This window comes from Anolis carolinensis, chromosome 5, assembly GCF_035594765.1.
Source record: "Anolis carolinensis isolate JA03-04 chromosome 5, rAnoCar3.1.pri, whole genome shotgun sequence".
In the NCBI taxonomy this organism is placed as follows: domain Eukaryota; kingdom Metazoa; phylum Chordata; class Lepidosauria; order Squamata; family Dactyloidae; genus Anolis; species Anolis carolinensis.
In genome coordinates this window covers 150,325,538-150,352,419 of record NC_085845.1, presented here as the reverse complement: position 1 = coordinate 150,352,419, position 26,882 = coordinate 150,325,538, and the positions used below count along the sequence as shown (strand labels likewise).

At 38.8% G+C, this 26,882-nt stretch overlaps 1 protein-coding gene across 1 annotated transcript in view; it reads left to right on the top strand.

Moving 5' to 3' along the window:
- Positions 1–4,341: 4,341 nt before the first annotated feature.
- gns (glucosamine (N-acetyl)-6-sulfatase) overlaps positions 4,342–26,882 on the top strand; it is a 29,827-nt gene continuing 7,286 nt past the window's right edge. The window contains exons 1-12 of the mRNA XM_003221260.4: positions 4,342–4,691; positions 10,440–10,499; positions 12,364–12,570; positions 13,799–13,864; positions 16,528–16,626; positions 17,762–17,929; positions 21,642–21,724; positions 22,762–22,880; positions 23,201–23,304; positions 23,549–23,650; positions 24,670–24,777; positions 25,014–25,124. Of these exons, the coding sequence (XP_003221308.1) occupies positions 4,503–4,691; positions 10,440–10,499; positions 12,364–12,570; positions 13,799–13,864; positions 16,528–16,626; positions 17,762–17,929; positions 21,642–21,724; positions 22,762–22,880; positions 23,201–23,304; positions 23,549–23,650; positions 24,670–24,777; positions 25,014–25,124 (1,416 nt within the window). The 5' untranslated portion in view covers positions 4,342–4,502. The remainder of the gene's footprint in view (positions 4,692–10,439; positions 10,500–12,363; positions 12,571–13,798; positions 13,865–16,527; positions 16,627–17,761; positions 17,930–21,641; positions 21,725–22,761; positions 22,881–23,200; positions 23,305–23,548; positions 23,651–24,669; positions 24,778–25,013; positions 25,125–26,882) is intronic.

Sequence of the window (26,882 nt, the reverse complement as noted above, 5' to 3'; positions counted from 1 at the left end):
GAGCCTGGGAGAGGAATGCATCCCCATTACATCTGGTGTGTGCCAATGGGTGTTAATAATATTATTAATAACAATAGTACTCTGGGGAAGATCCAAACGTTTTAAAAGTTGGTGGGCTAAAAGGGATCGAAATGTCCTCCATGTGTGGCGATTTTCACCCCTCTAGCCCAAAAACTGGGGGGGGGGGGGGGAAATGAGCCCTGGAAGCCCTCCCATTGCCACCAATGGCACAAAAATTTTCATGTTTTTCATTAGCCAGATGAAAATTTGTGTCATATAGGCAGCCCATTTTCGTTAGCAGGAACCAAATAGGAAAATGAGACCACACAAATGTAACTACACAAAATGAACAGCAATTCCATACAAAAGCACACTAGTAAATAATAAATAATAATAATCATTCATTGACTTTTATTGAGCAGGCTGAATCTGGAAATCTCCTGTTTCCTCGTTGCTTCATCTATGGCCCCATCTACACTGTCTTTATATTCCAGGATCTGATCCAAGATTATCTTCTTATCCCAGATTCTATGGCAATGGAGACTCATATAATCCAGTTTAAAGCAGATAACCTAGGGTCAGATCCTGGGATATAAGGACAGTGTAGAAGGAGCCTATGTTTGTTCTTACCATATAAAACCAGTTAAGTGGGTAAAGACAAAATAACTGCACCATGTCTTTATTGATACAGTAGAGTCTCGCTTATCCAACATAAACGGGCCGGCAGAACGTTGGATAAGTGAATATGTTGGATAATAAGGAGGGATTAAGGAAAAGCCTATTAAACATCAAATTAGGTTATGATTTTATAAATTAGGCACCAAAACATCATGTTATACAACAAATTTGACAGAAAAAGTAGTTCAATACGCAGTAATGCTATGTAGTAATTACTGTATTTATGAATTTAGCACCAAAATATCACGACGTTTTGAAAACATTGACTACAAAAATGTGTTGGATAATCCAGAACATTGGATAAGTGAGTGTTGGATAAGTGAGACTCTACTGTAATAGTAAAAGCTCCTCAGCTTCCGTCCACTTTTCTGTAAAGCTATCAAATGCAATCCTAAGCATATCTACTGAGAATTAAATTCTGAGATTAATGGTGCTTGCTAGCAGATAATAAGATTTGGTATTCTGAACCCAGCATCTAAAAGCCATTGAAAGGTTTATTTGTCATTAGTTTATCTAATCTGCCATTAAAACCATCAAAACTATTGCCTGTCTTTTCTCTGTCTTGGCTAGAAACATTTTGCTCCCTTCCATTAAAGTAAAATTTGTAGGTGAAACTGATTGGCTATTCAAGACAGAGAAAAGACAGGCAATAGTTTTGATGGTTTTAAAAGCAGATTGGATAAACTAATTCTGCTACACACATTACACAGAACATGGCTAGAAACACTTTGCTTCCTTCCATTAAAGTAAAATTTGTAGGTGAAACTGATTGATTAGCTATTCATGTTCTGTGTGATGTGTGTAGCAGAATGATAAATATGTGGACCTAGAAATATAGCCAGACCCGATTAGCCAATGCTAAGTATTGGTGAGAACTGTAGACCAACCACATCTGGAAGGCCACACATTTAACTCCACCTGATATTTTTTTCAAACCATTATCTCCACCACATATACTTACCATATAATTTAATATATTTCATGCTTATTCTAACTGAATCTAAATGCTCAGCTTCTTTAGCCTTTCTTCATAGGGTGTATCTGCACTGTAGACATAATGCAGTTTGATACCATTTTAACTGCCATGGCTCAATGCGATGGAATTATGGGAGTTTGGTGAGGCTACAGCACTATTTGGCAGAGAGGGCTAAAGACCCTGTAAAACTACAACTCTCAGCATCCTATAGCATTGAGCCATAGTAATCAAACTGCATTAATTCTATAGTGTAAAGATGGACCCATAAAAAGTTCTCAGCATGTTAAATTGATGTAGTCCTTAAGACACTTTTTCCTTGCATTTTTAAAAGACAAAAGATTATCTTCCCCTAAAAAATTAGAATATTTTGGGGAAAGACATTCCACATTGGGTTGTTGTGTGTTTTCCAGGCTGCATTTTTTTCCTGTTGACAAGGCTAATCATTAACATATTTAGATCAAGAGCTTTGATCTAAAGGCAACACAGTTGTCACTGAGTTTTAGAACATAATGTGACAACTTGACACTCTTCCTTGTTCTTTGAAGTTCGTTCTTACAGCACTACATTTGTTGCTATTTTGAATGGTAAGGCATAGACCTTCAAAGCCTCCTTTGTGAATCAGTGGCACATTCTGCTGCATCTCTGAACTGCAGTGATTAAATTACCTGATTGTGCAGAATGCATGCAAAAAGCAATAGGAACGTGCCAAGAACAGAGCAATGAATGATGTGGCATTTGGAAGTGAACTGGACCCCTTAAGAAATGTGGATCATCACTGTAATTCCAAGGAAGCAATTAATTTAATAGGCTAACTTTGTAGCCAAGCACTTCATTTGTTGAAGCAAGTACATGTCCTAAAACAGCATGAACATGGGAGGGGGGTGTTTAGTGTATTTAAACTATTTTAATTTTTTCCCTCTCCTTAACAAAATATGTTTGTGTTAAGCTGTTTTTTGTTCATTGTCTTCATGGTGATCCCTATCATAGGTTTTCCTTGGCAAGATGTACACAGAAGGGTCGAAGGCTTTCATGGCCGGAATCACAGGGTTGTTGTGTGTTTTCCAGACTGTATGGCTATGTTCCAGAAGCATTCTCTCCTGACATTTTGCTCACATCTATGGCAGGCATCCTCAGAGGAATATGCCTCACAACCTCTGAGGATGCCTGCCATAGATGTGGGTGAAATGTCAGGAGAAAATGCTTCTAGAACATGGCCATAAAGCCCAGAAAACACACAACAACCCTACTCAGAAGGGGTTTGTTACTGCCTTCCTTTTAGGCTGTGAGAGTGTGACTCGCCCACATCCGATGAAGAATTTGAACCCTAATCTCCAAAAGTCTAAAGGCCCTTCAACACAGCCATATAACCCAGAATATCAAGAGAAATAATCCACAATATCTGTTTTGAAGTGGATTATCGGAGTCCACACTGCCATGTATTCCAGTTCAATATGGATTTTATACAGCTGTGTGGAAGGGGCCTAAGGGTGCATCTACATTGTGGAATGAATGCAATCTAATGGGAAAAGTAAAAATGAGAGAGGAACTGAGAGGAATAAATATTTCATGGCTCCACTGGACTCAATTGGAAAAATGGAATAAAAATTGGTGGGTCCAAAATAAAACCAGAAAACAAATAATGCAATTGGAGGAAATAATACTAAAGGGATTAAAAAGATAAATAACAAACAATTAAAAGAAACAACAAGTAAATACAGTAGAGTCTCGCTTATCCAACATAAACGGGCCGGCAGAATGTTGGATAAGCGAATATGTTGGATAATAAGGAGGGATTAAGGAAAAGCCTATTAAACATCAAATTAGATTATGATTTTACAAATTAAGCACCAAAACATCATGTTATACAACAAATTTGACAGAAAAAGTAGTTCAATATGCAGTAATGCTGTGTAGTAATTACTATATTTACGAATTTAGCACCAAAATATTTCAACATGCGTTGGATAATCCAGAACATTGGATAAGCGAGTGTTGGATAAGTGAGACTCTACCGTATATATAAAATATTAATTATGGATACAAGGGGAAGGCTAACATTAAGAGACTTATGGGAGGCTACAGTATTTAAAAAAAACTATAAAATCAGGACAGTAAATAAAGAACAAGATGCTGAAAGCGGGAATTCCAGGCATGCAACAATTAGGGCCAGCTAACACTTCCCAACAAAGGATTCCCCCAGGCAGGAAGCAGCCACGCTTTGAAGCTACAAAGCTTTGCAATGCTAATCACGGTGATTGATTGCAACATTCACACTTTCCTCCAACAGACAAGAGTTCTTTCCCCCACCCTGGACCTTCCACAGATATATAAACCCCACTTGCCTAGTTTCCAACAGACCTCACAACCTCTGAGGATGCCTGACATAGATGTGGGCGAAACGTCAGGAGAGAATGCTTCTGGAACATGGCCATACAGCCAGGAAAATGCACAACAACGCAGTGATTCCGGCTATGAAAGCCTTCGACAACACATTGAGACGAGTGATGTCAAACCGAGTTAGTTCTATAGTGTAGGTGCAGCCGCCAAGGGGCGCGCTTGGGAGTCATGGCGAAAGCAAAGCAGGGAGGGGAGGGCAGTTGCTGTGGGACAAAAGGGGGAGGAGCCTCTCGGAGGCAGTGGGCGGGGCGCGCAGCCCGATTCACGGTCATGTGACCCTGCCTCTAAACTTTGGCTCCTTAGCGAGAGGGCGGGGCTCGCGCTGCTCAGCGTCGCAGAGGAAAGAAAGCGGAGGGGGCGTGCGCGCATCCTTCTCTCGTGACGCGGGCGCGCGCTCTCCCTCAGGTGCTGGTCTCGTGCACTCCTGCTCTTTTCTTCCGAGGCTGGCAAGATGGGCCCTCAAGACGCCAAGGCCTCCTCCTTCTCTTCCTCTCCCTTTTCCCGGCCCCGGCTGCTGTTCCTCGCCTTCCTGGCCCTGGGAGCCATCTGCGAGGCGTCCTCCGTCAGAGCCCGCCAGGCCAGGAAGCCCAATGTGGTCCTCATCCTCACCGACGACCAGGACACCCAGCTGGGCGGAATGGTAATCTCGCCTTGAGGGGGAGGATGGAGGGAGAAAAATCGCTCTGCTACTGAGGGGGGGGGGGGGAGGATTTATAAGGCTCTGGCACCCTTTATGCTCAATTTACCTGTTCGAGGCCCCATCTACCCTGCCATATAATGCAGTTTGAAGCTGCGTTGTATGACAGTGCAGAGGAAGCCTGGGTTACCTGCCTCTTCTGGATCAACAAGCAGAACCAACAGTGTAATGCTGCAGCTAAAAGGGCCAATGCGATTCCAATCGTGCCTAGGTCTAGGGAAGTCATAGGCCCACTCTGTCCCGCCCAGACCTCAGTCAAACGGAACCTCCATAGAAAGGCAATCAAAATGATTAAAGGTTTGGAAACCAAGTCCCTGTGAGGAGTGGCTTAGGGAACTGGGTATGTTTAGTTTGGAGAAAAGAAGGCTGAGAGTGGGGACATGATAGCAATGTGTTGTCGAAGGCTTTCGTGGCCAGAATCACAAGGTTGCTGTGAGTTTTCCAGGCTGTATGGCCATATTCCAGAAGCATGCTCTCCTGACGTTTCGCTTATATCCATGGCAGGCATCCTCAGAGGTTGTGAGGTCTACTGGAAACTAGGCAAATGGGGTTTGTATATCTGTGGAAAGTCCAGGGTGGGAGAAAGAGCTCTTGTTTCTGAGGCAAGTGTGAGTGGTGCACTTGTTCACCTTGATTAGCATTGCAAAGCCTTGCAGCTTCAAAGCCTGGCTGCTTTCTGTCTTGGGGAATTTTTTGTTAAGAGGTGATTAGCTGGCCCTGATAGTTTCCTGTCTGCAATTCTCTTGTTTCTGGGTGGTGTTCTTTATTTAGAATCATAAAACCATAGAGTTGGAAGAGACTTCGTGGGCCATCCAGCCCAAACCCCTGCCAAGAAGCAGGAAAATGGCATTCAAAGCACCCCCGACAGGTGGCCATCCAGCCTCTGTTTGAAAGCCTCTAGAGAAGGAGCCTCCACCAAACTGTCCTAATTTACTGTCCTGATTTTAGAATTTTTTAAAATACTGGTAGACAGATTTTGATCACTTTCATAGTTTCTTCCTTTCCACCTGCTTGTGGATATCAATGGCTTCTCTGTGTAGCCTGACATGGTAATTGCTAGAACGGTCCAGTATTTATGTGTTCTCAAATAATATACTGTGTCCAGGTTGATTCATCAAGTGCTCTGTTATGGCTGATCTCTCTTGTTGAAGTAGTCTGCAGTGCCTTTCATGTTACTTGATTCGTATTTGGGCAGTGCTGCGTTTGGTGGTCCCTATGTAGACTTGTCCACAGCTGCATAGTATACGGTAGACTCCTGCAGAGGTGAGAGGATTCCTCTTGTCCTTTGCTGCACGTAGCATTTGTTGGATTTTCTTAGTGGGTGTGTAGATAGTTTGTAGGTTGTGTTTCTTCATCAGCTTCCCTATGTGGTCAGTGGTTCCCTTCTGGGTGGCTTGTTCTTGGCCTTGCAGCTCTTCTGATGTCTGTGGTGGAGTATCCTTTGGCCTTTAGAGCCCAATTTAGGTGTTTCCGTTCACCTTGGAGGGGGTGAGGTTTGCAGATTCTTTTTGCATGATCTGCCAGGGCTTTAATTGTGCTTCTATTTTGACTTGGGTGATAGTTGGAGTTTTTATGTAGGTGTCTATCAGTGTGTGTAGATTTTCTGTAAATTGTGTGGCCCAATTGTTGATTTAGTTTGCGGATGACTAGGACATATGGAAAAGGCAAATTTCTTTCATTTTCTTTTTCCATTGTGAATTGGATGTCTGGGTGAATGCTGTTGAGTTGGTCCAGGAACTTGTTTAGTTCTTCTTCTTCATGGCTCCAAATGGTGAAGGTGTCATCCACATATCGGAACCATATAGTAGGCATATTTGTTGCTGTTTCCAGGCCTTGTTTTTCAAAGTTTTCCATGTAGAAATTTGCTATGACCAGGTTGAGAGGGCTCCCCATGGATACTCCATCTTTCTGTTCATAAAAACATGATAGCAATGTTTATATAATTGAAAGGATGGCACATTGAGGAGAGTGCAGGCTTGTTTTCCTCTGCCCTGGATATGGAGAAATGGGTTCAAGCTGCAGAAAAATAGAGGAAGAACTTCCTGATAGTAAGAGCTGTTTGGCAGTAGAATATGCTGCCTTGGATGGTGGTGGAATCTCCTCTGGAAGTTTTAAGCAGATGCCAGATGACCATCTGTCGGGAGTGCTTTGATTGTACTTTTCCTGCACAGCAGTGGTTGGACTGGATGGCCCTTGGGGTCTCTTCCAGCTCTGTGATCCTACAACAGTTTACAATACAGCATATGCCATCAGTTAAAAGCAATATATAAGTTTAAAAGCACATATGAAATTAATACATATTAAAAAACAACCAGCATATAATTTAAATTCATAATTTAAAAAAATCATTTGGATTTAGTCAGCAGTCTTCAGAGCCAGGAGCCTAGCAGTCTGAACACACTGATCTGGACGCAAGTTCAATGCCAAGCTCCCCTTGGCTCTTGGCTGGGTGTAATTTGCAAGTGTTTCCATTCTCCATGCTGCAAAATAATCCCTTAGTTGGAAGGGAAATGAATAGACACCCCCTAAGACGATGTAACTCTATTTCTGCTTATCTAGTTTGGCACTGTTAGGTCTGTGGCTTCAGTGGATCCATGTCCTTTTCCACCACTGCCACTCCCCCCTACAACCCTGTTTGTCTTTAGGAGTTGCTGGAGCTTGGAAGGGTGATCCAGTTCTTCAGTGGGAATTACTCTCTGAAATCAGTGAAATGCATGTCGATTATCCCTTATCCAAAATGCTTGGGACCAGATTTTGGATATTTTTCCATATTTTGGAATACCTGTATTTGTATATACAGTAGAGTCTCACTTATCCAACGTTCTGGATTATCCAACGCATTTTTTTAGTCAATGTTTTCAATATATCATGATATTTTGGTGCTAAATTCGTAAATACAGTAATTACTACGTAGCATTACTGCATATTGAACTACTTTTTCTGTCAAATTTGTTGTATAACATGTTTTGGTGCTTAATTTGTAAAATCATAACCTAATTTGATGTTTAATAGGCTTCTCCTTAATCTCTCCTTATTATCCAATATATTTGCTTATCCAACGTTCTGCCGGCCCGTTTATGTTGCATAAGTGAGACTATACTGTATGTACATAATCAAGCTATCTTTGAGAGTTGGACCCAAGTCTAAACACAAAATCCATTTATGTTTTATGTACACCTCAAATACATGTTCTGAAGGTAATTTTATATTACACTTTAAAAGTCAATGTGCATTGAACCATCAAAAAGCAAATGTGTCACTGTCTCAGCCTCCCAAGTGGGCAATTTTGGTGCATTTCGGAATTCCAGATGAAGGATTCTCAACCTGTAGAACAAAATCCAACATCCACAAAAAGTTATACCATGATTGGCCTGCTGAACAAAAAGTACACCGTGCAGACTTTTGAAGGTCCAGTGGCCTATTCATCAGGCAAAAGTTATTACAAGTTATGCATGAAAAACGGTAATGATGGTAAAGTAGTCTTCAGAAGGGCAACATTCATATTTCAATGCACTTTGGTGATCTGGAGTATAGTACCTTCAATAAGGAGGATTGAAAAAAATGAAATGCACATACCTGCCATAATATGCAGGGGATAGTGATTGCTATATCCATGACACTCCACATGTAAAGAGTTCAGGTGATGATAGACTGTCGCTTATATGTTATGAAGTGAGTGGAATTGCTTACTTTCCTTTGAGAGACAACATGGATAGTTTGCCCATGGTTTTGACTGTCTTATATGCACAGGTCTTTCCTCTGAACCACATTAAGTTAATTCACATGCATTAAAAGTTGCATTATACATCTGTGTAGTGAACAGTTTGTTGGAGCTTTAAAATAACTACCTTTTTCCTTTAAGGGATTATTCTTTGCCAGTGTGATCTGTTCAACTTGACATTTGGTAAAATAGTGCAGGATGTGGGAATACTTTTGCTTGTTTGAAAAATATTGTAAGAGCATTTTTTTAAAATAGACTTTTGAACATACTCTCCCAAGGATAGTTGATTTTCGTCCAGCTGACTTTCTGTCAACCAAAGCTTCAAAAATTGCCATTTGAGAGGGTTTTTTCACCGGGTGTTTTTTAGTAGAGCTGCTATCAAGGGAGGGGGCTTTGTGTTATTGGAAATATCTGTTAGGGCCTCAGAATCGAACTTTTAAAATTAATAGATATTTTAATTTGTTACACAATTGATACTGTAGGTTTTCTTTGCAGAATTTACTGGTGGATGCATTTCATAGAATCATAGAATAGTAGAGTTGGAAGAGACCACATGGGCCATCCAGTCCAACCCCCTGCTAAGAAGCAGGAAATCGCATTCAAAGCACCCCCGACAGATGGCCATCCAGCCTCTGCTTAAAAGCCTCCAAAGAAGGAGCCTCTACCACGGCCCCGGGGAGAGAGTTCCACTGTCGAACAGCTCTCACAGTGAGGAAGTTCTTCCTGATGTTCAGGTGGAATCTCCTTTCCTGTAGTTTGAAGCCATTGTTCCGTGTCCTAGTCTGCAGGGCAGCAGAAAACAAGCTTGCTCCCTCCTCCCTATGACTTCCCTTCACGTATTTGTACATGGCTATCATGTCTCCTCTCAGCCTTCTCTTCTGCAGGCTAAACATGCCCAGCTCTTTAAGCCGCTCCTCATAGGGCTTGTTCTCCAGACCCTTAATCATTTTAGTCGCCCTCCTCTGGACGCTTTCCAGCTTGTCAACATCTCCCTTCAACTGTGGTGCCCAAAATTGGACACAGTATTCCAGGTGTGGTCTGACCAAGGCAGAATAGAGGGGGAGCATAACTTCCCTGGATCTAGACGCTATTCCCCTATTGATGCAGGCCAAAATCCCATTGGCTTTTTTAGCAGCCGCATCACATTGTTGGCTCATGTTTAACTTGTTGTCCACAAGGACTCCAAGGTCTTTTTCGCACACACTGCTGTCAAGCCAGGCGTCCCCCATTCTGTATCTTTGATTTCCATTTTTTCTGCCGAAGTGAAGTATCTTGCATTTGTCCCTGTTGAACTTCATTTTGTTAGTTTTGGCCCATCTCTCTAGTCTGTCAAGATCGTTTTGAATTCTGCTCCTGTCTTCTGGAGTGTTAGCTATCCCTCCAGAAGACAGGAGCAGAATTCAAAACGATCTTGACAGACTAGAGAGATTTTAAAAAGAGTACCCATTGTTAGGAACATGGCCCATTGAACTCAAACTTACTTCTGAAAAAAAACATAGACTATAAGGGTTATTTTAATTTGTTTATACATTTGAGTCCTAATAGTTGCTTGACATTAGTGAAATATTTGATTAACTGAATAAATCATGTCAGTTTAATATGGGAAGAGGATAACTGTGGCAATATATTAAATGACAGTGGCTCAATAATTGATTAACAGGGAATCTATTACATATGAGGTTGTTGATTTTTTTTAATGAAAAAAAATCTCCTTTTGAAATACAAGATGCAATGGTTTCTTAATTGTTAAACAAGAAAAAAAAAACAGAACGGAAAATTAGTCTAAGTTAAAGCAGTCTTTGTACATACTCAAAACCTGACCTGGAAAAATGTAGCAATATAATCCTACCTGTGTTGTCTGTAAAGCAGGGCATACCTCCTGGTATATGTAGGGCTGCAACCAAAAACACATTTTTCTAGAATTCTACTAGTGTCTCAGTAGCTCATCCTTATTTTTATTATTATTACAGACGCCACTGAAAAAGACCAATGCCCTAATTGCAGAGATGGGGATGACATTCTCAAATGCAGTAAGTACTAAATTAGATTTTTGACTATGTTTGATTTTGTAAAATATGTTACTGTTATCATAGCAAGTTGATTGTGTAGGTAGGGAGAAAGAATGGGAAAATTGCAGGAAGATCTCAGAAAGAATGGCAGATGAATATGCACATGATTTATTGAAGGCATAAAAGGAGCTGAGCAGAACTATTGCTTTGGCATTTCATTAGTTCTCCTTAAGACAGCAGTCAGATGGAAGTTTGGTTCTCATCAAGATACTGTTCTTATTTCTTCATTTTGAAACGGACATCATTTGGTAAATGGTTGGGAAATATGTAATTTAAGTGGTCAGGAAGTGAGTCTCTTTTCTATGAATAAGATATTTTCTCATAGATTAAGACATTTGCATGCTACATAGTAAAACCCCTGTAGTGTATTGTGCTGTCAAAACAGAGAAAGAATTGCTGAAACTGCCTCCTTTAGTACTGCTCTTTTATGTCCCTTATCTGTATGTGGAACAGAAAAGGTCCTGTTCTGTTTGTCAGATTGAAAATATTACACAGTCCTCTGTTAGCTACTGGTTGGAATTGGGTATTGCCGTAATAGGCTCTCTGTTTTTTTTCTGTTTGAAGGATTGCATGGAATTATCATTACTTAGATTATGGTAATCTTGTATGCATGTGATGCAGTGGTCAGTTATACTGTACACCAGGGGCAGGTAGAGTACGTGCATGGCAGCCTTTGCTCTTATACACCAATGGTAGGTTGCATTACCCAAAATTGGCTGAAAAGTCTTAGCAGTAGAGATTTCTGGTTTTCCCACTGTGTTATTTTTTATTTTTAAGTTTGAAGAGATATTTTCAAGCTGTGAATAGTTAAATCTGTGAACATAGACTATATTTAGAAGAAATGCCTCAAGATTTGATAGCGTGTTCAGAGACTTTGGGAGATCCAGACAACCGTGAAGGATAGAAAAAATTTCTGGATAACTTTTTGTGACCTGTTGGCCATATTTGGCCAACTCCTACTGTAGATGAACATTGAGTGAGAATTTGATCTTCATTCTGTGTATTGATCTGAGGTGTATGTTTGCTAGTTGCTGCTCCTGTGTGTTGATATAGGTGGACTGTGTGATGGGAATGGATTTTGTCTTGAAGATAATATTTTGTGGTAGTTTCTGCTGTTATTAGAGGAAGTATTTCACAGATTTCTATTTAACATTTTCCCATGATGTCTGTGAAGTCAGACAAGATGTGGCCTTATTTGCTATATTATTAAAAATCTACTCAAAATTGCAGGTAGGCTTGGAGCACAGTTCCATCAATATGCAAGCCTAGGCATAATCATCATGTAGAGGAGAATACTATGTCTTTCAGATATGTAATTCTGTCCTGGGAAATCCATTGCTTCCTTTTAAATATCATTTAATGGTTTTCCTTTTAAATGTTATTGAATACTTTAGTGACCCTTCAGCCTCACAATATATTTCTAAAATGCTATGATCTGTTGTACATTATTTATTTTGTGAATGTTTTGCATAGGAAGTTTTGCGCTTGTTTTATATGGTATGGTACATTGCAATTTTGAATGTTGAGCACTTTTATAAACGAAACAGAAAACTGTAATATAAATCCAAACTGTGTTCTTGTAGGTTAGCAAATACTGTAGTAATGTTTTTGCTTCAGCTTCCTCTTAGTAAACTGCCAACATTAGTAATTTTGTCCATTCTTATGTCAAGGTGACTGGAATAAGAATTTAAATTCCTTAAATCTTTTCAGTTCCAATTAATAGCTTGAATAGTCAGGAAAGTCAACAAGCTTATTGATTATGACAAGTATTGCTTACAATAAACTGGTTGTTTACTTTATGTGTTCTTTAACTCTCTTTTCCTAGTATGTGCCCAGTGCATTATGCTGTCCGAGCAGAGCCAGCATCTTGACAGGGAAGTATCCACATAATCACCATGTTGTCAATAACACTTTGGAGGGAAACTGTAGCAGCAAATCCTGGCAGAAGATTCAGGAACCATATACTTTTCCAGCTATTTTGAAGTCTGTATGTGGCTATCAGACATTCTTTGCTGGGAAGTATTTAAATGAGGTATATATAATTCTGCTCATTATTCTGTGCTGTGCTTTCCTGAATTTGTAAAATATGTTGCTGATTGTGAAAACATAACTGTAGATTGCAGGAAAAGAAAAGTGGTATTTATATGAAAAGGAGATTAAGATATAGTTGTTGTCATTAAAATTGTATAGATATAGTAAACCTGGTGTATTAAGTATGATAGATATTTGCATGTTTAAAGTTGTCAATTACTAGCTCTAAAAATCTCTTCCAATAATACAGTTGCACATGTAAGCACTATGCGGTGGCTGCTTCACATTAGCTACTGGAGAGTATTGCGAAAATAATCTTATGTCATGGGATTGTACATTCTTTGTACTTATACTTTTCAGTTACAAAGTTGCCATTACACAGCATGGTCTGTATAAGAAGAGTATTCATAACTTTTATATGGTGGTCCTTTTAGATTATGGTGACTTCTGTGGGGTTTGGGAGGACAGCATGTGGTTCAGCAGTGCAGAAGCTATACATGTTATATGGCATCAGCAGATTAATTACTTTGTTATCTAGTATAATTTAAAGCAAAGGAAAGACTAGATACATCCAACCATCTTGGTCCGTATGTATTTTAAATTGATTCCTTGACATGGCATTGTTATAGAAAAGAAAAAAGTATAGACATTATGAATAATCACATTCTTGCCACTTCTCTCAGCTAAAGATTGTGAACAAGCATATGTTGTTCTTATTGCTACCTTTTGGTAGTACAGTGAATGATAATTTTAACCTATGGAATTTAGTTGAATTTCCCTGCTGTTTTTGGCACTTTATACATCCAAAGTGCTTTCACTGTGTGTGGGCAGGTATCTAGAGAAGCGTGTTCTTGTTACAAACTAGGGGAAATTACTAAGCCGACTAGCTGCTTGAAGCATTATGTGGAATAGAAAAAAGAGCTGTTCTCAAAAAAGGAATGAATTCTGTAATGTGTAAAAGGGCAAGTTACGGAACCTATGAATTCGGGCATAGCTGAGGCATAATTTTCAAAATCCCAAAGACATAAATCATTTAATTCTGGATTATCCTTTTCAACTACTGTATATATGATATTTTCTGAACGAGCAAAACTTAAACTTTGAATTGGGTCTGGCTTTTGAGTTGGGTTGGATCCATTGGGCAATGGCTATCCATGGGTTAGACTGAACCTTTCCTACTTGGAAAACCATATTAGTGGCTGAGTTCATCTTGGATCATTTAATTTCAGTATGGAGCAGAAGATGCAGGAGGAATTGGCCATGTTCCTCCTGGGTGGAGTTTTTGGTATGCATTGGTAAGTGTCTGTTTAATAACTATATCTTGCTGTAATCCTTTTATTTAAAACCACAAAACTAAAATATGAATCAAATTGCTCTTGGTGGTTGACAATGGCCATTTAATGAGAATCATAGATAAGGCTCTCTGGACAATGAGAAATTATTAGATACTTTGAAAATAAGTGCTTTTGGAGAAGATGACTAGCTTTTTGAGAGCATTGTATGGAATAGAAAAAAACTGATATAACAAGGCTTCTTCCCTGTGTGTTCAAACTGTCAAGCAAGTTTTGGAAAAATACATATATTTTAGTATGGCATATTAGTGTCAGAGCCAGTGTAATGTAGTTGTTTGAGTGTTGAACTAGGACCTGTAAGAGCCTATGTGAAGAGTTCAACTCCCTGCTCAGTTGTGGAAGCACTCTGGGTGACCTTGGGCAAAGGCAAGCCACTGCTGAACAAGTAGGTTCATCTTAGGGCCTTAATTTGGATATAGCCAGAAGGAACACTTTTAAACAATACATTAGAGTCTCGCTTATCCAATATAAACGGTCCGGCAGAACTTTGGATAAGCGAAAATGTTGGATAATAAGGAGGGATTAAGGAAAAGCCTATTAAACATCAAATTATGTTATGATTTTACAAATTAAGTACAGTAGAGTCTCACTTATCCAAGCCTCGCTTATCCAAGCCTCTGGATAATCCAAGCCATTTTTGTAGTCAATGTTTTCAATATATCGTGATATTTTGGTGCTAAAGTCGTAAATACAGTAATTACAACATAACATTACTGCGTATTGAACTACTTTTTCCGTCAAATTTGTGGTATAACATGATGTTTTGGTGCTTAGTTTGTAAAATCATAACCTAATTTGATGTTTAATAGGCTTTTCCTTAATCCCTCCTTATTATCCAAGATATTCGCTTATCCAAGCTTCTGCTGGCCCGTTTAGCTTGGATAAGTGAGACTCTACTGTAACAAAAATCATGCTTTACAACAAATCAACAGAAAAAGCAGTTCAATACTTGGTAACGTTATGTAGCAAATACTGTATTTACAAATTTAGCACCAAAACATCGCAATGTATTGAAAACATTACTAAAATGCAGACTCTGTTGGATAATCCAGAATGTTGGATAAGTGAAGGTTGGATAAGTGAGACTCTACTTTATTTATTTACTTACTTACTTACTGCATTTATATACCGCTTTTCTCACCCCTGGGGGGACTCAAAGCGGTTTACAACATAATGGCAAAATGCCAACCACACATTAGAAAACATAATAGACTGATCACATCATAAACAATAATAATTAATAATTCTCTTGAAATGACTGGCTTAATCTTGAAGGAGCTGGGGGTGGCATGGGCTGGTCCATGAGGTCACAAAGAGTCGGAAGTGACTGAACAAATAAACAACAACATTAATAATTCTGTAGTTACCTTAGAATTTTATTTGTAGTGCTAAAAGTTGTTTACAGATTTGTGTTATGACATGTTGGTTAAACACTTGTGAGTTGGATCCAGATTTGCTGTGTTCGTGACAAAAGGATCCATCTATTCAGATAACTGAGCTGAATTCGGGGAACATTTTCACCAGCAGTAGCACTTGGCATGATTTTCTGCCTATTCCAGACGTTTAAAACAGATTTATGGGACTATAAGAGGAAGCAAGAACTGGCAAATTGCCCCCCTCAGTTATGCATTCATTATGATATCCAGTTCAGAGTTCCATTTTATTCACATCTGGGTCCAGTTCAATGTGAAATCATTAAGATTTCATGTAGATGCTGCTTGTGTGAATCATTTTTATTTCTGAAGAGCCTTAAAGGTGGTTTTCAGAATATGTTAATCTGATCCTTCTATGTAGCAAAATGATAGAAGAATAATTAATGTGATCTTCTGTGTAGCAAAATTGTAGAAGTTGCAATGTAGACATTCAGAGTGGTAGTTATTTATTTATTTATTTCCATCATTTCTATCCCGCCCTTCTCACCCAAAGGGACTCAGGGCAGCTTACAAAACTGGCAGAATTCGATGCCAATATACAACAATACAAAAGAATAAAACATAAGCAATTAAAAACAGATTTAAAATAATACAAAATACTTGAGCCATTCATCCACAAAACCTTGTACATAAACCTTAGTCCAGACCGAGTCGAAGCCAATGAAACTTATTCTTTGAACACTTGCTCGCATAGTCAGGTCTTCACTTTTTTTCTAAAACTCAAAAGGGATGGAGCCTGCCAGATATCGCTAGGGAGGGAGTTCCACAGTTAAAAGCTGATAGTTTGCACTGCAGTCCAAATATTGCATTTCCCACAAACTCACTAGGTAACTGCAGGGAGGCCTCTGTGTATAGCACAAGGATAATTAATTTGGATTTGTTAGGGGACTATCACAAAGATTTACTGATGGTCTATAAGTATTTGATGGCCTATAACTGTATCTTTTATTTATTTATTTGTATGCAAATAGCTTATGGTCTAAAAATAAACAACTAAAAACTATAACTGTTTATTATATATCCAATATTACCTATGGGTTATTACTGAGATGCTTTCTGTTTAAAATATATCATTTATAGGACCTAGTATGATTTTAAATTTGCTATACAGAGTAATATTTGTTGACAATAGCTTCACATACTCTTTCTAATACATATAGGGTTTTTTTGCAGGAAAAAAATTCAAAATATTACAATTACACACTTTCAGTAAATGGAAAACCACGAAGGCATGGTGGAAATTACAGTGTTGATTACCTGACGGATGTACTGGTAAGAATTTTTCAACAAGTATGTTGACCGAGATCTATTTTTGTTTGGCTCTAGACCTAGATTACAAATGTATTATGGTATAAGCCTTTGCAGTCTACAGTCTATAGATAACAACATGGTCTTGTACTGTCCTTTGCTCAGTTATAAGAGGACTAGAGGGGGAATTGAATGTGGTTTACATAGAAATGGAAGGGGGATGTAAGAGTGAACAGCTTAAAATGGCTTAAATCCAGTAGGTAATATGAACTATCCTAAGTGCCATTGAATCAGTGGTTTGGTATTAGCAAGTTGATTTTCATGTATTCGTTTGTTTATGTGAAAGAAGAGTTGCCAGAGTTGACATTAAGGAATATTAAATTCACATCATATATTAAAGTCAATAAGAGGTGAATACCTTTGCTTGGATTTAGCCCTGACACAATACTTATGCAATTCCCATTTGCTCTGCCTGGTGCTGAATTATATCTCAGTCCTTATTGTTAACTTTGAAAATAAGTTTTAAATAAGGAGCAATTATTATTACTCCACAGTGACTGTTAAAATGCATATCGTTACAAATGGTGGCAAGCACTAGACAGTTAATGTAATCTTAACGCAGCCTAATGATGTAACAAGCTGTGTTTTGGAAGAAAGACGTTATGAAATAACTATCATTTTTATTATGTATAAGTGCCATTTTTATTTTATTTTTAAAAAAACAGTTTAGGAGAGTTTAGATGCTGGGGTTGAAAGTAGGTTTGACATGCTTGTAGTGACCATTCCACTGCTTTGTGTTCTTGTCCTTGGTCCAAATTAAGATTGTTTATTGTTGGAAAAAATGACTGCTTATATTGGAATATAGTGGATCTTAAGTGTTTGAAGTAGTAATCGCAGATTGCTTTTCCTAGGCATCACACCTAAAGATTCTTAACTTAATTTGAGAATATAGCAATGCTTCCTAGTGCCACAGTTGTTTATTTATATTGAAAAGAAAATATAACAGGTAGGTACTGTCAAATAATTCAGCAGTTTAAATTATTAATGGCTATGTAACTTTAGAAATCTTTTTAGCAGCATCTAGCTCTTCTTACTTGGACAACTGTTCAACTGTTTGATAAACCATTATTTAGAGGTTTAAGCTAATCTTTGTTTTCAGGCCAACATGTCATTGGATTTTCTTGAGTATAAATCCAACTTTGAACCATTCTTTATGATGATAGCAACTCCAGCACCTCACTCACCTTGGGTAGCTGCACCCCAGTATAAGAAGAACTTTGCAAATATCAGTGCTCCAAGAAACAGTAATTTTAATATCCATGGAAAGGTAAATACTTTTGAACATTACAGATATATTGATTAGACATTGTTATATGCTCTTTGATTTTCTTCTGAAAAACCACAGAAATCTATAATGAGGCAAACACGCAAATATATATATATGGGTAGGAGGTTGCATGCCTGTAACAAATGAACTCAGATTCATAGAAGGCTTGTCATGGACTTGCTCAATGCATGATCTCCAATTAGAACATTCCCAGCAGATAGCTGTCTGAACTCTTTTTGAAGACATTGAGAGAAGGAGACCCCACACAACTTCTCTAGGTAATTGATTCCTTTATGGAACTTCTCTTACTGTCAAGAAGTTCTTTCTATTGGTCAATTAAAATCTACCACCACCCCTTCTCCCATAACTTAAAACCATTAGGCATGGTCCTACCCTCTGGGGCAGCAGAGAACAAATCCTCCTCTTTGTGTTAGCCCTTCAGACATTTAAAAAATGTAATCTGTCACCTTTCAGTCTTCCCTTCACCAGTCTGAACATGCTCAGCTGCTTCAATCCTTCCTCATATGTTTTGTTCTCCATACCTCGATTCATTCTTGTTGCCCTTCTTTCACTGCACTCAATCTTTATATCTTTTTTAAAATAAAGACCCCAGAACCGAATACGGTACTCCAAATCAGGCCTAGCCAGTGCAGCTGGACAATTTCTTCCCTTGATCTGAACTTGTTTTATCCAGAATTTTTTTATGCTTGTTGTTTTATCTTGTAATATATTGTATTTTCAAACTGTTTATGGGATATCAGCACCCTTTATTTATTTATTTATTTATTTCTATTCAGATTTGTTTTTGTTTCTGGTGCTTTCAGTTCTTTTACTTGTTCTGCATATGTGCTTTGTCCTCCTATAATTGGTTGTGTCTCCTTTGGGATTGGGATTGACACCTGTATGCTCAAATCTACAGGCGATGATTGTATAAAATCAATATATTGGCTTTATTTTTCTAACTTAAAACTGGAGACTCGACATCCTATACTTGCCTTTAATTTTAAAATAAAATTTTTAATGTTTTCTGGCTCTTTAATCTGCAATCCTACACACCCGTATGTGGAAAGATGTCCCAATGAACACATTTGGATAGCTTTTGAATCGACATGTATAGGATTGTATTATTAGTTAATCACAATAACTAGGTTTTTAGAACCTGATGTCAGATATTGGTGAGAAGACCGCAGGAGGAATATCTTAAAAAGTGTTTGTCCTTCCGTTGTTGTGAATAGAAGCATATCTTGGCTAGACAGAAATGTTTCACTGTATTGCAGAATGTATTGGGTCATTGTTGAGCAGGCACTGACGCACATTTCTTTTTGGAAAAAAATAGTCATTCATGGTGTTGCTCCAGATTAGATTGGAGCTATTTCTGCTGATTCTGGATGAAAATGAAGGCCATGGAATTCTCTACCTCTTGGAATGAGAATAATTTTGATTTCCACTGTTTCTAGTGTATTCTGTTTTTCTACTCTTTCCAGTTCAAGGTCTTGTTTTTGTAACCCTGAAAGTCTTGAACAGACTGATGTTTTCTCTTTCACCTTCTTGCAATCTGGTAATGTTTATATTTAGAGAAATCATTTTCCACAGAGTATTATGATCAAAGCTTTTAGAGGGGAAAGTTGTACTACTTGAGACTACTTCTAGGGAAAACCTAAGTACTGATAGCAGCAATAAAATGACCTACTGGTGAAAAACTGCTGCTCTGTTTTGTCTTAGTTCCTGACTGTTATGAAGGACACACTGTTATCCAGCCATTACATTTTATATGAGGTTCATAACATTAATTTATAGCATCAGCAGAGCTAAAGGAGAAAGCATTGAACTGTTGGAAAGTACACCCTACTGAATTCAGACGGATTTACCTCTGAGTAGACACCTATTAATTTTTGCTGTTTGTACATTATCTAAATTAAAATGATACTATTGATCAAAGCCTTTCATAGTCCATGCCAGGGGTCCCCAAACTTTTTAAACAGGGGGCCAATTCACGGTCCCTCAGACCGTTGGAGGGCCGAACTATAGTGTTTTTTTTAAACTATGAACAAATTCCTATGCACACTGCACATATCTTATTATGAAGTAAAAAAACAAACAAAAAGGGAACAAATACAGCCTCAATGTTAATCATCATCATCATCATCATCATCATCATCATCATCAAAATAATAAAGAGGGTTGGAAGAGACCCCTTGGGCCATCTAGTCCAAACCCCTTTTGCTTTTGTGCAACAAAACATAATCAAAGCACCCCTGACAGTCACTCAATAATAATAATAATAATAATAATGGGATCTGCACACATCATCCGAAAATACATGACACAGTCCTAGACACATGGGAAGTGTTCGACTTGTGATTTTGTGATACGAAATCCAACATATCTATCTTGTTTGCTGTGTCATAATATAATAATAATAATAATAATAATAATAATAATAATAATAATAATAATACATCACACAGTCCTAGACACTTGGGAAGTGTTCGACTTGTGATTTTGTGATACGAAATCCAACATATCTATCTTGTTTGCTGTGTCATACAATGATAGTAATAATGATAGTCGAGGAAGGAGTGCACGGCGGCAGCGGCGGGAAAGGAGCGCGCAGGGCGAGCGAGGAGGCAGGGAAGGTGAGTGGCTTTTTCTCCTCGCTCGCCCCGCGCACTCCTCCCTCGACAGCAGCGGCGGCGGGAAAGGAGTGCGCGGGGCGAGCAGGCAAGAAAGGCACTCGCCTTCCCTGCCTCCTCGCTCGCCCTGCGCGCTCCTTCTCCAGCGGCAGCAGCGGGAAAGGAGCGCACAGGGCGAGCGAGGAGGCAGGGAAGGTGAGTGGCTTTGTCTCCTCGCTCGCCCCGCGCACTCCTCCCTCGACAGCAGCGGCGGCGGGAAAGGAGTGCGCGGGGCGAGCGAGGCGAGAAAGGCACTCGCCTTCCCTGCCTCCTTGCTCGCCCTGCACACTCCTTCTTCAGCGGCAGCAGCGGGAAAGGAGCGCACAGGGCGAGCGAGGAGGCAGGGAAGGTGAGTGGCTTTGTCTCCTCGCTCGCCCCGCGCACTCCTCCCTCGACAGCAGCGGCGGCGGGAAAGGAGTGCGCGGGGCGAGCGAGGCGAGAAAGGCACTCGCCTTCCCTGCCTCCTTGCTCGCCCTGCGCACTCCTTCTTCAGCGGCAGCGGCGGGAAAGGAGAGCGCAGGGCGAGCGAGGAGGCAGGGAAGGTGAGTGGCTTTCTCTCCTCGCTCGCCCCGCGCACTCCTTCCTCGACAGCGGCGGCGGGAAAGGAGTGCGCGGGGCGAGCGAGGCGAGAAAGACACTCAACTTCCCTGCCTCCTCGCTCGCCCTGCATGCTCCTTCCTCGGCGGCAGTGGCAGCAGAAAAGGTGCACGTGGGGCGAGGGAGAAGGGAAAGGGCTTTTCCTCTTTCTCCTTGCCACACACACCTTAATTGGCAGAGGAGGAGGGAGCTACCGCCCCGCGGGCCGGATAAATAGCTCCGACGGGCCGCATGTGGCCCGCGGGCCGTAGTTTGGGGACCCCTGGTCCATGCTATGAGTCATACAATCCTATCTTGTTCTGTTTTACTGGAAAGTAATCTGAATAAAACAGTTTGACATGTTCCTTAGTCTGTTTCCTTTTAATGATCTTTATAATTTTTCCTCTTTGGCATGGGGGAAAGTGAGAGAGTGATCTTAAGCAGTGTTGTTGTGTGTTTTATAGGACAAACATTGGCTCATCAGGCAAGCAAAGACTCCAATGACTAACTCATCAATACAGTTTCTAGATGATGCTTTTAGGAAAAGGTAAGAAAGATAGAACTTTAAAAAAAAGAGTTTTTGCAAAACAAAGTATAAAAAATGTCCTCAAGTGCAAGCTTTTAATATGTCTTTGTGGATTGAGTAATGAAATAAACTGTAATTTAAACAGACATAAGATTCCATTTATGAAAACATACACCATTAATACTATGTAGCTAAAAGGTCAACCAAACAGCCATATGCTTTGCTTACCACCTGTATTCAAGAATGAATGATGTCTGCATTGCTGCCGAAAGGGATAAGCCAAATCCACAGTGTTGGTAGAATAATTAGGTTGTCCTGCAAATAGGTAGTGCAAATGACTCCTTTGGTGCTGATTACATTTCAGGACTGTAAAACTTGCAGACTAGAAAATGAAATAACTTTCATAACATTGCAAACATCAAAAACAGTAAGCTATCTTCACATATAACAAATAAATAAGAATCTAAGTGGGCTTCTCCTTTTCAAAGGAGCAACAAAATGTAACCATAATCTTCATACTGGGACTCAGTCTATTTTTTCCAAACAAATCAGAAACCTTGTTTTCGTTGGCTTATTAGATGAATGACAATCAAAACCTTAGGTGCTTCCTTGTTATCTATTCTCTGTTGGGGCAAACAAGCAGCAAGTGCAGCTTATTTCTTGCAAATAAGCCAAAATCCTTCAGTATTCTACCCCAGTCTTCCTTGTAAATGCAATTACTTTTAAACAAATAATGCTTTTGATACAACATGTTATTGGGCAGGAAGATCATAAATAACATTTTACATTCTAATAAGTCAGTATTACATTTAAACCTGTGTAATAATTATTTCAAAAACAATTGAGAGTTTATCCAAGTTCTGATCTCTTATATATTCCTATGTTTATATAGATAAGAATTTAGGGTAGAGCTGTGGTGGAAAAACTAAGTGGAGTTGTATTTCAGAGAGAAAAAATGGCCAAGCTTAAAAAATTAAACATAATGTTTATTTTGATATGTGATACATGTACAAATGCTGTCGGCTCTGTTCAGCTTGAGCAATCTTGTTCACATCTAGATGGCAGACGCTCCTTTCCGTGGATGATCTGATAGAAAAACTTCTGAAGAGGCTGGAATTTCATGGAGAATTGGATAATACATATATTTTTTACACATCAGATAATGGCTTTCATACAGGTAAATGGTCTAAAGTGTTTTGCATATATTTTTATGTAACAAGAATTTACATAGATATTTGGAAACATTTAAAAAAAAAATTAAGATTTCTATGCAAACAGATGGAATTAGTGCCTTGAAAATAATTTACTACCCAACTCTGCTGTCAAATTTATAAGATTTAAATTAAAACTAATAAAGGGAGACAATATTTTGGTGAGAAACAGGAGAGGTTGCATGTGACAAACTTTAAGAGGATAATGTACCAAATTATGTCTGCCCTAAGTGATGATGTTATCATATAAATTGTAAATGGTAGAATTTCTTCTTATATTTCTTAGGTCAGTTTTCTTTGCCTATTGACAAGAGACAGTTGTATGAGTTTGACATTAAAGTTCCATTGCTGGTTCGAGGACCAGGAGTCAAACCCAACCAGACAAACAAGGTATATTGACGCTTTTAAGCTGTGCATTACATGTTAAGATTTTACAGTATAATTTGGAGTAATCCACAGTAAGTGGAGAGTAGGAATTTCTTAGAAGACAAAGTGTGGGAGTATGTAGTGAGTGTGTGCGTGTCACAGAAGCAGTAGAAGACTATCATTGTAACTTGGTACTATAGATTGAACATGATTCTATTCCCTTTCATTTTAAATCGAAAACCCATATTTTGTGTTTTCTCCCTTCTAGATGCTTGTGGCAAACATTGATTTGGGCCCCACTATATTAGATATTGCAGGCTATGATCTGAATAAAACACAAATGGATGGCATGTCATTATTGCCATTGTTGGTAAGTATACATACGTTATGAATATTCAGGTGACTTTCTTTTGGAATTTGTTTTTACAGCCCCTTTTGTTGGTATTGGTTAGAGTAACCCTACATGCCCTAGTGATAAACCAAATATTTTTAGAATCTCTGTCGTTTGATCTCCAATTTAAAAAATCAAGTAGAATGTGATAGGGAACCCCTGTTCTTGAGAACCTGGGAAATTGCTGAATTTTTGGTGCAGATAGTTCTTTGACTTTTTTTTGTATCCAGAAAACTCTTTTTATTATACAATAAAACTGTTATATTAAGTTATGTTTGTCTTTATTAGTCTTCATTTACTTTTTATTGCTCTATTTCAACATTAATATCTAGTTAAGCTTATTTTGAATACTAACTCTCAAGCAAACAGAAATTGCATTTATCTGGCATCTAAGTTAAAATTATTATTGTTATGTGGATGGTACAAGTAGAATATAACATATCCACATTTCCTCATGAGGATGTTTAGAAAACATATGGGCAAATAGTCTGACATCTTATAAAGTGACTTCCTGTGTACTTTACCTGAGTAGAAGTTGTTTTTCTATTAAAACAGAATTGGGGAAACCTGAAGCTCTCAAGATGTATTGTGGCCTTTAATTCCTGAAATCCCTGACCATTAGCCATAATGATTTTGGATAGAGTTTTGACACCCAGCAACATCTGGAAGGTCACATGTAGCCTTTTTGTGAAAAAGATTATTGATGCAGTATGCCTCTGTTCCAGTCCTTGAAAGAGGAAAACATAAGAAAAGTATTTCATGTTAAATTCCGTGTGAGTTTTTAAAAAGCATAGGAAGGTGTTTGTTTTAGCATAGTGTTGTTGAGCACAAGGAATGGTGTACATATCTCCCTTGTTTTTCTTATTACAAGTTCAAGCTTAGATTCGACAACTATGATGGCTAGACAAACTTTTATCTAAGAAGTTTACATTCCACTTGGTTTATGAGCACACAAAAACACATCGCCCAAACATGTGTTAATGTTTGTTTACTTTCAGAGAGGAGATGCCAATGTGACTTGGAGATCAGATGTTTTAGTGGAGTATCAAGGAGAGGGACATAACAGTACTGATCCTACCTGTCCTGCTCTTGGGCCTGGTGTCACTGTAAGTAGTTTAATATACAGGAGTTTGGATCTCATGAGAGTGCGTGGAGAAAGATTAGATGTTGTAGTTTGAACATGGGATAGGATGAAAGAAAAGTGTTAAGGACTATAAAGGAAAGTTTGGACATGTTTTGTATTTGGACTGGGGCTAATGTAGACTGTTATTCCCTTCCAGTGTTCAACATTGTTTGTGTGTTGATGGAAACCAGTGTAATGTTCCTCTCTGTCCCCATCCAGCATTGTTTTCCAGATTGTGTTTGTGAAGATGCATATAACAACACATATGCCTGTGTAAGAACACTATCATCTTCATGGGATTTGCAGTACTGTGAATTTGATGATCGTGAGGTAATTTGCCTATAGATTTTTTATAGTACCACATTTAAATCAAATCTTGCATGTTATCTCCTCTTTCGTTTTATTGCAGTTATGTAGATATCAAGGCTTTAAAGAAAGAATGATTACTAACTTGTCAATAACAAGTTCTAAGAGTAAAAGTAAGAAAATATGAACTGGTTCTATAGGTTTTATGGGTTGTGTTGATAAAATGTAATACTAGCTGCAAATGGCCCAGCACTGCCCTTAGTCCTCTTATATGGACTCGGTTATTTCTGCCTTATGAACTTTTGTGAAATGTGGAAGTCCCAGCTTAGAAAATTTCTTCTCTCAACTTTCTCATTACAAACAATGGGTGGGCAATTGCAATGGGTCTAGGACCCATCTTTCTGCCTCTTGAGATCGTCCATGATTCACACAGACTGCCAAAACATAAAAAGGAAACTCCATGAGTTTACTTCTATATTTGTAAAAAGGATGAGTGCTTTTAATGGGCAAAATGAACCTGTAATTTTTTAAAATACTATTTACTACTCCTGAAAGGTTCTGAGAGAGGAATTCCCACTCTCTTTGTTTGATCAGTAAAATGAGACTATATAGAGGATCCAAAGGCCACAAAAACAGCTTTGTGAGGGTTGCATTATGATTTAGATGCAGTTATTTTCTGTATTGATTTCCCCTTATATTGATAGGAATTTTTGGTGCAGATTTTCAGCAGAGCAACCAGAGTTGCCACCCTAGTAGACTAGGACTAGAAATAGATATGTAGTTTTAGTATCATTTAGTTTTTACATGTATTGGCAACAAATACTTGGCAAAGAGTATCTCTTAAGGGAACTGCAATAGGCAGGTTTTGATTGTACTCCTAATGCATACAGTCACTTGTTGCAGACAAAATCAAGCCCAAAAGTATGGGAGACAAAATCAAAATGTATATCTTGTTGTAAAGTGTAGCTCACTTAGGACTATTTAATGAACTATTACCGGTTCGTTTGCAAATTGGAATAATTCTCGATTACTTGAATAATTCAAGTAACCGAGAAGACATTTCCACACACAGAGCCAAGACAATTGGCTTTAAGAGGATTTTATGACTTGCCTCTCTCTTTAGAAGCAAAACTAAAATCTCATTAGTAAGATGCTGGCTCTCTAACAACTTCCAGTTTGTTGTCAAAGGCTTTCATGCCCGGAATCACTGGGTTGCTGTGAGTTTTCCGGGCTGTATGCCCATGTTCTGGAACATGGCCATACAGTTAGAAAACTCACAGCAACCCAACCTCCAGTTTGTTCCATCGTGAGGATGATTTTCTATCCGTATGGTGAAACTGAGGACCTAAAAAGGGCAAAGTTGCTTATTTTATTCTTTTTCAGCTCTCTCTTTCTTGGTGGCCAAGGTGAATTTCAAAGAAGTGAATTTCAAAGAACTGTAATTTCTAGCATTCCTCATTCCTCTATTGGCACTGCTAACTAGGGCACTGGGATTTACAGCTTGTCTACATCTGTAGTACTGCGCGCGCACACCCCAATCTAGTCTGACAGAAGTAGGATTTTCCTATATCAGCTTACCAGCAGGTGCTCCTTTATCCCTCTGAAAATATTGCAGGGAGGCACAGGGCTAAGTTGTAAAACTCAGGTGAAAGCACATTCTGTGAATTGAATTCTTCTCTCAGGATGTTGCTATCTGATTTTCAGACACCATCTTCCAGAGTTACAGACAACCCCCTCATCCTCTGTGTAGTATTTTAAGAAAGGTGGAGGAGGGCACAGTCT